The 11,983-nt window shown below is 42.8% G+C and overlaps 1 protein-coding gene across 1 annotated transcript in view; it reads left to right on the top strand.

The window, feature by feature from the left end:
• EFNB2 (ephrin B2) overlaps positions 1-10,180 on the top strand; it is a 42,695-nt gene extending 32,515 nt beyond the window's left edge. Inside the window, exons 3-5 of the mRNA XM_003789613.3 lie at positions 6,770-6,862; positions 7,600-7,713; positions 9,197-10,180. Of these exons, the coding sequence (XP_003789661.1) occupies positions 6,770-6,862; positions 7,600-7,713; positions 9,197-9,585 (596 nt within the window). The 3' untranslated portion in view covers positions 9,586-10,180. The remainder of the gene's footprint in view (positions 1-6,769; positions 6,863-7,599; positions 7,714-9,196) is intronic.
• The last annotated feature ends 1,803 nt before the right edge of the window (positions 10,181-11,983 follow it).

Raw genomic sequence — 11,983 nt, 5'->3', positions numbered from 1 at the left:
GCACACGTGTGGACTTGTCTTCACTGCTTTTTTCCTTCTTCTTTTTCACACTGTGTGTGTGTAGCCAGTAACTTTTCAGGCCCATCTTGTCAAAGATAACCATGGCTCTTAGCAACTTCACAGATGGTCACTCAATCTTCAGACAGTTTTTAACAATTAAAAGGCTTTCTGACTAAGTGGTGACAGGATTCCCTGGGCTCTGGACGAGGTGTTTATTTCTTCATATTGTGACTCTGCAGTGGACATGCTGGTCTTGCCCAGTGTCGGGCCTCAGATACCGTGATGCCATCTGCAGACTCGGTCTGCAAAGTCCCCTTGCATCCTCTCTTCCTGAATGAAAGTGGCTAAGTGAGAGATGTCACTGAAATCTTTTAAGGGCACATACAAACATAAACAGCTTACTAAGCTGTTTCAAAGTTGTTAACATTTTTGAAAACTTCTCTTACTTCTGAGCTGTCTATAGGATGTCCCATTATTGTTCATGACGAGTATTTCAAATTAAAGAAATAAAATTTATCCAAAAGCATCCATTGTACTTGATACCTAGTTAATGGTAGAAAAACAGAAGGGAAGGTCTAAAAATTCTGACTCCATTTTAGAATTCACTGTTTCTAGATCACTGTGTTTAGTGGAGAAACTAATTAATTTTGTTGTATAAAAAAGTCATGGAGGCTTTGCCAGTTTTTATGATACTTCTGAATGCATGATTTACTGCTTTACGTTTTCTTTTTTTTTTTTTTTTTTTTTTTTTTTTTTTTTATAACTTCATTTTTATTTTATTTATTTATTTTTCAGTTTTTGGCCGGGGGCTGGGTTTGAACCCGCCACCTCTGGCATATGGAGCCAGCGCCCTACCCTTTTGAGCCACAGGTGCTGCCCTGCTTTACATTTTCAAAACACAACCATAGCAGTGTGGTATCTTCAAGGGATTCTCACTGTCACACTAGAACTATGATTTGGGGGAGAGAAACTCACACCTCCGAAGTCACTGAAAGTTTGCACAGTTTTCAAGCTGTGAACAGTTTTCCATCTGCAAATAAGAGTTCATCAAATGTCCCTGAGGACTATCTCATCAAATAGAGGCTTTTGTTTTTCTGTTTAACGTTGGTGAATATGTTTCTTTTAAAAAATACTTTTCTTTATGTTTTTCTTTCTTGAATTGAGGTCATTTAAAGAAGTACACCAGAAAACTTTTGCTCTAAGATAAGGCAAATTTGGTATTAACGGATGAAAAGCTGTGTGATTTAACTTTTTTGAATATTAAGCCAAACAAGAATAATGATGCTTTTGGAAAGTCGTGGTAACATTCCTCATTTCTTTTATCGTAAAGCCACAGCAAAAAAACACAGATATGGGAAAAGGATAGAAGAAAGGAATACATTTTTCTTCTTCCTTTTGGCACATTGTAAAGATGTTCCTGTTTCAGAAGTTTTTATTAATTAACTTTATAGAAATGGAATTTCATTTTTAGCATTCAGGGAACATTATAATTTCTATGTTTAGAACTTTTCTTTTAGGTTATATCTTAAAGGAAAAGTGTGAAACTCAAGGCATTAAGCTACATTAATTTGACTTCTAGAAATCGAATCCCTGTTTCTCTAGTATGTTTTGAATTTGCATCACATGTTTTGCATTTGAAATGTCAGGAGGATAAGTAGATAGATCTTAGCTTCCTGAGTTGTGTGTTCACTTAAAGTAATTATATTTTATTTGGTTTCCTTGTTTATCAATTTTTTTGGGGGGGGCAGACACTCAGGTTTATGAGAAAACAGTAATTAGTTTGGTGTGTGTTAACGTTTATTTTAAAGTCATAGCTTTGCTTCTTGGGTTGTTACAGGATTATTCTTTTCTTAGCTCTTCAAAACTTTGCTAGTGAACAGGCTTCTAGTCTCCCCAGGTCTGTGTTGAGCTTAAGCAGATCAATGAGTAGGAATCCAGCCTCAGGACTCAGCATGAGCAGGGCTAGTGTGTAATGACACGGCCAAAAAGAGAAGCAGAAGGAGAGTGTGACACACAGAGGAGCTTCATGAAATGCTTCCTGTTTCTGGCCAGATGAGCACGCATTGTGCCAAGTGCACAGCCCTACGCAGTTCCTCATGGTAAGGGTCTCACTCTTACCGCTCTGGGGGCCCCCGACACTGGATGCTTATGAGCTATCTCTCTGGAGGACTTCTTCCATGAAGTTGATATGTTTGTTTCCAAGTTTGTGTCCCTCAGTCTTCCATCCCATCCTGGCCTCATGTCAATAAGCTGTATTTTAAAATAGTTTGACAAATCCTCCATCGTATTAGTATTTCTTGATGTTCCTTTCTTTCCTTAAGATGGACTGTACTTCCCCCCATTCCTAACTGCTTCGTGAATGAGACCCTTGCATGGGTCGCTAAGAAAGTTTTGAGACAGACTGTGTTGTGGTCCATTATTTCACTTCCCAGAGACACAGCCCACAGAGCCCTTTCTGATCCACCCGTGCACAGTTCCGCTTTCTTGGCTTATTGGTCTAGCTGGCAGGGCTTCATTTGTTCCCATCCATGTGGATTTTATGTTTCTTGATTTTTGTGCATCTCAAAGCTTTTTTAATGACCCACATGGATCAGTACAAATCCAGAGTTTGATTCTCCATCTGATTAGGACATTCTTACCAAGGTCTGGACTAAACACAGCTCAGCTTCCCCTCCTGGGAGCATAGCAGTACAATCAGGTGAAGACCTGTTAAATGTGGTGCTATTTCCTCTCTGTGAGGCTGGTCTAAAAAACATAGCCAGGAGTATACCTGCCCTTTCAGCCCATTTTACTGCTCACTGGTTTGTTCTCTCTCTCTTTCTCTTCTCTCTCTTTTCCTACTCACATAACCAGTGTCATCTTCCTAGTAACTGAGAACTGCAGATAAGTATTGGTACAGATACATGGGCAGCCACAGGCGTTGCTGTGTACTTTTAGATGTTCTGCAGAACACCCAGATCACGTGAACTCTGGGAACTTTTTTGCTAAGCAGCCATCTCCACCCACTGGAAAGTGGGCCCTGCCTGGGGGGAAATCACTGATTTCTGTATACTCACTGCTGGCAATCAGAGCCCCGCTAAAGCTTTAAAAGCAAGTTGTAAGATGCACGTGTATCTTTATTAAGCCTATTTCCCAAACGGATAAAAGTTTTCTAGTGCTTTTTAAATTTATAAAGTCTATTTTTTTTTTTCATTGAAACAAGGGGGAAAAAATAACTGGGTGCTAAAAGCTGAGGTATAATGCTATTTTTTTTTCTGTCTCTCTAAATACCATTTCATCCGTTTGGTGATACTATGATTGTGGCTGCATTAGGTAATACCAGTAGAGAGACACAAAGAAAAACTCAGTATGATGACTGAAAAACTATTTTTTGCTCTTTCTCTAAGTTTAGAAATCCCAATAAATTCAAATGAACAATAAAAATAATTTCAAAATTGTCTCCTAAAGTAGAAATAGATTTTATTTCCAAGTATTCACAATTTCTTGTTATTTTTCAAAATCAGCCAGTAAGGCTTTTAAAGCTTCTTAATGACTGACTGTTGCAAGAGAAATCAGAACACTCATGGTTTTATCTCAGAGTTCACTCTAGGCTGTGTCATTGTTCAAGGCAGGGTGGGGACCTCTAGAATTAGAATTATACTCCCTGACGGGGACACAGGAGGAAAGAGGGGAGTTAATTTTCCCTATGGGAAATTATATTAATATCAAACATGGCATAGATTGAAGTCATCCTGAATTATACTTGTTTTAAAGTTTACCTTCTGACGTTTCCAGTGGCACTAAGGTCTTAAAACAGGCTTTTTGGTGACTACTTAGATTATTCCTAAGTCATGGCAAAAAAACCCTATCATGGTAAAACATGTAACAGCATTTTAAAGTTAGCCCTTTCTTAAACAGCCACACATTTGGGAGGCTATTTTAACATTATTAGTACTGAATTTTTCCAATATCTTCCAGTAACCTTTGCAAGTTGCAAGTTGACTTAAAAAGAAAGGCCGCGGTCTCCAGAGTAGCAGGAAAACTGTCCTGACGCAGAGTATTGCACACTCTTTACTCACCCTCCCCCACTTCACTGCACCTCCCCCCGAACAAGCAAGGCCCTGGCTTCAGAGGAACCTACAAAGGCAGCAGCTATAGATTTTCTTTTATTCCAATTCTAAGACTTGAAAGCGTGCGTGGTGTGTGTGTGTGTGTGTGTTTAAGCAAGAAGTAAAGCAGTTTCCGTTTGTAAAGGAGCAAAGCAGTCTCATGCTTATGCAACACAGATTTCCTTCAACCATCTTAGGGTCTGTGGATGTTAAATTATAGATTTAATTTTATCATTTTGAGAGCTTTATATATATATGTATATATATTTGGGAGTTGTTCAGACATCATTTTGGGTCAGCCTGGGGAGCGCTGCACAAAGGCATTGATGCATTGATGTTCAGAATAGGCACTGATCTACAAATTAAAAAAAAAGAAGTCACTCAAATTATGTGTGCCTCCTGTGCTTCCAGTTTGACAAAATAAGAATCACTGGTAGTTTGTCCTTGTGCAAATGCAGTTGTGAATCATATTAGGGGTGGGCCTGCTGTTCCATGCTTGTCCTAGGGAGCCCTTCTGGTGTTTGTTTAATGGTTTTTCTTTGGAATCTGAGTCTCCAAGACTTAAGATTTAAGTGGACTAATCTGTATTTCTCCCTTTCTTTTTTTATTTTTGGTTTAGTGTTGAAACTTTTAGCAAGAGAAAGTTGGTCATTGAATGTTGAGTTTGGGTGCAGTTGTGTATGTAGATGGCCTTTACATGCATGTGAATTTTAAAACACTGGGATTCCACTTGAATTAAATTAAAACATTTCAAGCTAGCAACTAAAAAGAGAAATAAGTTTTCCGCTTTATTCTATATGAAGACATAATCTAATTGTTAAGAAAAATCAAATGAAACAACTCTAAACAATTAGTTGAGGATTTTAGTGCTGTTCTGAAACCATCCAGGAATAGAATAGAATCTGCTCAAAATCCAGGCTGTTTCAAGCTCTGAGGAGGAAAGGATACTTGGAAATGTAGGCAGATGTTTGAGGGAGGGAAAAGAAAAGAAGGACGGAGGCAGAATGGAAAAACACATTTTTTTCTTTTGATTCACAGAAGCATACACAGTTTTTAGGTACTTGAGATTTCTTAGCTGCCAAGCATTTTCTCAACTGTCTAAAACAGATACTGTGTACTTCTTAACCACCCTCCCCCCACAAAAAATTATTATTATGGCATTTATCACCCAGTTTCCCAGGAAAAAGTTCCTGTCAGCAATAGCAGAAGAAGGAGTAAGAGTGAGACAGAGAAGCAGAGGCACATCTATACCTAGAAGAGACAGTCTTTGTTTTAAGGAAAACAGTGAAAGTAAAAGTTACTAATGCAAGAAAACCAATATAAGTGCCTTATTTTTCAACTTAATCCAGTTATCCATGGGCTGCCTATTTCTACTATAAACGCGTAGAGAACTTGTTTGCTGTTGTGCTGTTGTACTATTGGGAAGGTAAATGCCCCAGTTAAAAGACTGTCTTTGGCATATAGGGTTACCAGGAGGTATTCCTTTCCAGTCTCTTTCAAAGTACAATGTTAGGGGAGGAGACTCTGATAATCTCAGTAGAAAGTTGATTTAAATTGCAGAAACGTATATGAAACACTTTTGTTTCTTGCCCCTTGAACTTGAGGGGAATGAAAAAGTCTAGCATTCTCCACCTTCTTTTCTATTCTGGAACTTGAACTGTAATTTAAATCCTGTTCCTCATTAAAGTACCTGGCACCCTCTCTCTTTACAGCTTTAGTTACAGAGCTATTCAGAGGACTCACAGTTCTAAAGAGACAGAACAAGAATGTGTTTAAAGCTGTTTAAAAAGAAAAAAATGCTGAGAATGGTAGAATGCTAGTGTCCTTTGCCCTGCCCCTCACTGCTGAGATGGAAAGGGAGTCGAGTTGGTAAACAGGCAAATGGTTGCTAAAAAGTCTCCCCACCCAATCCGTCTGGGGTGCCATAGGACCCAGAGAGGGTTAGGGTTAGTGGGAGGGTTCAGTGGTGGGTGTGTGTGCAACCCTCTAGTCAGCTAGACTTTTCTTACAACAGGTAGCTTGGTAGAAGAGGTTGACTGAGGTTGACATTGGCAAGAATAACATTCTTTGGGGTTTTACAAAATCATGGAAGGAAAAATGTCAGATTTTTAAAGGCCTGAATCCTAGTATGCTTCTTAAGCATGTATAAGGCTGGAAAGAGAAGAAAAGGGCTGTGGGAGGCTCCTTGTCTAGTGTTTACCGAACTTGGATGCTTGACAAACAGAGCATCAAGCTAATTGTTCTTGAAGCAGGAAATCTGCAGTGGAGGAAGCAGGTGTCCGGTGATGATTACTGCGTTTCAAAATGCCCGTGTTAACTCTTTTGCTCCTTTGAGTTTGGCCCCCAAACCCCAAAGTGTCACTGGTTTTCTTTGGAATATGCCGTCCCTGTTACCTGTAGACCAAACACTCAATGAGTCATTTGTGAAGGAAGGAGAAAGTGCCTCAGTAAATTTGGAACCAGAGAGCTTACAGGCGGCAGTGTTTTCAGCATCCATCTTTCTTTATTTCTTTTTTTTTCTTTTTGGCTTTCAGCATCCCATACGTTCAGAAAACTTGTGACTAAGAGTGAATTATTATTTTTCAAATTGTTTTCAGACATTTCATGTTCATGTAAACTTGGCTTATTGATTTCCTGATTTTTCTTTATTTTTTTGTTTTGTCCATCTTATTTTTAATCAGCTACATCAAATGGGTCTTTGGAGGGCCTGGATAACCAGGAGGGAGGGGTGTGCCAGACAAGAGCCATGAAGATCCTCATGAAAGTTGGACAAGGTAAAGACCATCTGCTGCTTCGTGAAGCCACTGTGATCTGGTTTAGCCCCCCAGCTAGTGTGGCACCCAAGTTGATGACACTCACCTCATTCACGCTTCTCTTTAGTGTTGAAAGCAAACCCTTCTCCGTACCTTGAGCCACTGACAGATTCCCTCAAGTCAATGCACTAAGCTTCTTTCATTGGAGATCTCTCTAAGAGTTAAGGTCAGCCAGGTAGAAAGTCTATTGCTTGCTATGTATATAGAGATAGATATTTCTTTTTAAAAAAGCAAAATACCTCTTTGGTTCACAAATCAGAATATCTAGAATGAAAACTAAACATTTCTACAGTTTTGCTCATTTATGAATCTTGACTACAGAAGAGTTTTGTTCATTGTGCCTTTTCTGATATAGATAAACCTATTGTGCAGAAAGAAAGAATTATTCTTCTAATTAGAAGTTGGTATAGTAGTCGATCAACTTGCTCAGTTAAATTGAAATGTCATCTGCAATGCTTTGCCTGCCAAGTGCAAGAATCCCTACAGTTCCCACAGATGGCCGCACAATCTAAACCTCTGAAATAACTAGTATAACCATTTTGCTTTAAAAGAAAAATTATATTCTTGTATTTCACAGTACTTTGCATAAAGAATCTTATGTTCATTGCTATTCGTGCCTCTTGAGATATGTATGCAGCTCCCAAAGCTAGATATTGTCAGATGTCTGTGCCGTGATTAATCATTTGTTTTTCACATAGATGCAAGTTCTGCTGGGTCAACCAGGAATAATGATCCAACCAGACGTCCAGAACTAGAAGCTGGTACAAATGGAAGAAGTTCCACAACAAGTCCCTTTGTAAAACCAAATCCAGGTATAGCAGCATGCTCTGTGTGTTGTAGGGCTGTGGGTACCACACTCTGGGTAGTATCTCAACAGGTGGAATGGACCCAAAGTACTTCTCCCCCAGTAGGAATAACTAGTAGTTACAGACATGTTAGTAACCTTTGCTGTCTGTGAATCATTATTAATTATACTCAGTAAGAACAAAATAATTCATTCCCATGAAAGTCTTCCGTTCAAAAGAGTAGAATTCATCAGATGTGAGTGCCGATTATTAGTACTTCTCTGTCAGACCCAAGTTTTCATTGGCTGACACTTTATCAAGCTGGTTGTCAACACCGGCTTAAAGCTGATGTTAATGTATATATAATTAACGTGCTAATCCCTCATCTAATTATATCTAATCCACAAGAGCCTAATTGATCCTCTTCTACATTTTAGATGGTAACAGTTTTAAATAGTGCATAATGGCATGTTTTTCAGTGGTTATTGTTAGGGTGTTTTTTTTTTTTCACATTTTTCCATGTAAAATAAAATATTAAACAGATTGCTGACAAAAGTGTGGAATACCAGATAAAATTGGCCATCATGGAACTTCATTTTCTCCAGGGGTCTTGGAACAAACAGCTATGTGTTTGTTGCCATGCTAATGAATTTCTTACACAGGAGCTGGAGAGCAGACTCAGCAGTGTGGTGTAGGGCCCAGCGAGCCCGGTTGGCGGGCTGGTGGCTGTGTGACTCTAGCATCTGTGGCAAACTTCCGTCTCTTTCCAAGAGTCAGGGAGGGAGGTTGTTATTTCTAACTTTCAATGACAAGATGTGTCAAATTCTTGTGACAAACTGATAAATGGATAATATAATGATGCCAGGCAATTTTTTAGTGCTTAACATTTGGGCTGGCAGTCTGTTCAGTGTGAGAGTTTCTGCTGCCTTCCAAATATATTTTTTAAGTGTAAATCAAATAATACAAACGAGTTACAGTTGAACAGTTTCCCAAGCCCCCTCCCTCCTTTCCTGCTCTGAGCTGCTGTGCCCGCAGGCAGGGGCTCTTCCTCAGAAGGGCGGCCGTTTGAAGATGCACATGAAACTCCCTTTCTAAGAGGGAGAGGTCAGCAGACCACTGGAGCGGGAGGCACTGACCTACAGGATTGGCCACTCCTTTTTTTCCTGCCTGCTGCTGCCCCAGGCAGGCTACCTCGGTTAAAAGATGGAGCAGGATCAGGGGCTGGCTGGCGTGGGCAGACGTGGATGAGGACACGGGATGAGGAAGCTGTGTTGCTGTGAGTGGCCTGAAAGCTCGGCCCGGGGACGCATCCCCGTCACACTAATCGTGCGCCTGCCCTTTGCATTTAGCCGTCAGAGGAGGGTACGTGGCTCGTCAGTGGCTCGCGGCGAGACAGTTAGCTCTTTGGCCCTGCTCATTTCCCACGTGTTTCAGGGTCACAAAGGCAGCCCGTGGGCTCAGGGACAGCGATGACTATCTCGGTTTTTCTTTTCTCTCTCGGCGCTCGCAGGTTCCAGCACGGACGGCAACAGCGCCGGACATTCGGGGAACAATATCCTCGGTTCCGAAGTGGCCTTATTCGCCGGGATAGCTTCAGGCTGCATCATCTTCATCGTCATCATCATCACGCTGGTGGTCCTCCTGCTCAAGTACCGCCGGAGACACCGCAAGCACTCGCCGCAGCACACGACCACGCTGTCGCTGAGCACGCTGGCCACGCCCAAGCGCAGCGGCAACAACAACGGCTCGGAGCCCAGCGATATTATCATCCCCCTGAGGACTGCGGACAGCGTCTTCTGCCCCCACTACGAGAAGGTCAGCGGGGATTACGGGCACCCGGTGTACATAGTCCAGGAGATGCCTCCTCAGAGCCCCGCGAACATTTACTACAAGGTCTGAGGGCCACCCTGGCGGTACCTGCTCCCGGAGGAGACCCCCGTCCCCGCGCGGCCCGCGGAGGGTCCCCGAGCCCGCGTGCTGGCGAACTGACGGCCGCACGGCCAGGGCCAGGGCGGCTCCTCCTCCACAGAGCCCGTGCAGCTGGACAGCTTACCTAGTCTGTAGTTTCGGCCTTGGTGGACACAGACACGCACTGGAAGCTGGAACCAAGGAGGAGGCTCTCGCGCAGACCAAGCCGTGAGTGGCGTCCCGGGCACGCGCCTAGGAAGGCGGCCTCGGCTGGGGGCACCTCCGCCCGGGCGTGGACTGCACTGTCATATGGACCTCGGGCTGATGAAAGTTTTCAAAGATCTCTAGAGTTTAGTCCTGTCTCACTCCTCCCGACATCCAGGGCCCTGCAGCCTCTCCCCCGGATTTCCTCCACTCCACGCCGCTTCACCCAGGGAACACATCGTGCTAGCGTCCCCTGCCCCAGCCGTGCGCGACAACAGCTTCAGTCGAATGGGTAGCGTGTCCAGAAAGGATATTTGCCCATAAGGTGCCAGTTAGCCGGATGCCAGGCCCTCAGCCCAGGAAGACTCGGGAGTTCATGGAAGCGGGCGGGTGGGGCTGGGAAGGGGCTGGCTCGATGCTGCTGCTGCCTCTGAATTAGAAAGTTGGAAAGGAAAAAAAAAACAACACACACACACACACAATTAGGTAGCACTTTGGTTTTAGTAGGATTTAAGAGGCAAATAGGAGCCACAGTAACACACAGTGGGTCACAGTGCGTTGGGAGGAATTCACTGTTATACAGCAATGCTATGGGGTTGGGTGAGGAAGTCCCTCTTTCCATGGGACAAAGAGGGACTCTGTTGGGAAAGGGACTGGCGTGGAGGGAAGGGAGAAGGTGGGCCGCTGGTGGTATCTCCGAGCAGGGCTGTCGTGGTACTGGCAATAAGATATACGGCTCCCGAGCTGTGGGAGAGTCCGTCTGCTTCGGCTGATGTGTTAAGCAGACTCAGCTGCTATACTTATCACGTTTTATAAAACACAGGGAAAGCATTTAGGAGAACAGCAGAGAGCCAAACCTGACCTAGACGTTTAAAAGCCAAAGGTCAAACAGGCTGTAATTCCGTCACCATTGACATTATTAAGGAATTCTCATCTATAAAAGGTAGGTCAGATCCCCCTTCCTCTGAAGTCCCCCTCCCCAGTTGAGCCTTAGGACACTTTGGTTTGTGACGGTGCTGTCCTGTGCCCTGTGCCCACCAGGGCTGCAGTGTGGGGACTGAGGGAGGCCAGGGCGTCCGGCCTTGTGTCACGGTCACGGAAGGCCTCCTAGGGTCCTTAAGACAGAAATAAATTATGATGTCCAGGGGGAGAAGGAAGATAGGACGTATTTATAATAGCTATATAGAACACAAGGGATATAAGAGGAAAGATTTTAACTAATATATATTTTAAGATTGCACACAGTACACACCAGAAGATGTGAAATTCATTTGTGGCAATGAAGTGGCCCCAAGGCTCAGTGCTTAAAAAAAACAACAAATTGGACAACTCCTTCTGGGAAAAACAACATCTCTAGAACAATAACAATAATGAAAACAAATACAAATACAACAGAGTCCTCTGAAGGCATCTCACCTAACTGCAGACTAGGAGATACAAGCCCCAGATGCCAGGAGATGGGGTTACTGCAGCCCGTCTGGAACAGTGACCGGCGGGCCAGCAGCTCTCTTCCGTGTCGGGGTCTCCCTTGCCTTATGGGCTGAAGTGTGCTCTAGCGTCCAGCGGGTCTCAGTGAGGGGGTTTCACTCGTGAGTTTGACTTTGGCTCCCTTCTCTCCTTCTCCCCCACCCCTTCCCTTCTGGGAAAAAAGAAGAGAAAACAGGAAACCTACTTTTTTATGTGCTATGCAAAATAGACATCTTTAACATAGTCCCGTTACTATGGTAACACTTTGCTTTCTGAATTGGAAGAAAAAAAAATGTAGCGACAGCATTTGGAGGTTCTCAGACCTCCGGTGAGTACCTGCAGAGATGAGTTGTCACAGAAATTATTATTCCCTATTTCCTAAACCTGAAAAATGATGTTGGTCCAAAGTGCGTGTGTGTACGTATGAGTGGGTGTGTGGCATACATGTGTACATATATGTATAATATATATCTACAATATATATTATATATATCTATATCATATTTCTGTGGAGGGTTGCCATGGCGACTAGTCACAGTACATATGTAATTCTTTCCATCACCCCAGCCTCTCCGTTCTGTGCGTTCAGATGAGATTCCCTTGTAAGCCATCAAAAGTTACTTTTTAGAATGGGGGAGAGGGGCAAGAGGGGGAAAATGGGAAATAGTCTGATTTTAATGAAATCAAATGTCTGTATCATCAGTCAGCTACATTTTGG

This window comes from Otolemur garnettii, unplaced genomic scaffold, assembly GCF_000181295.1.
Source record: "Otolemur garnettii isolate 467f Iridium unplaced genomic scaffold, OtoGar3 scaffold00034, whole genome shotgun sequence".
Lineage (NCBI taxonomy): Eukaryota > Metazoa > Chordata > Mammalia > Primates > Galagidae > Otolemur > Otolemur garnettii.
This window is presented reverse-complemented; position numbering and strand designations above follow the sequence as displayed.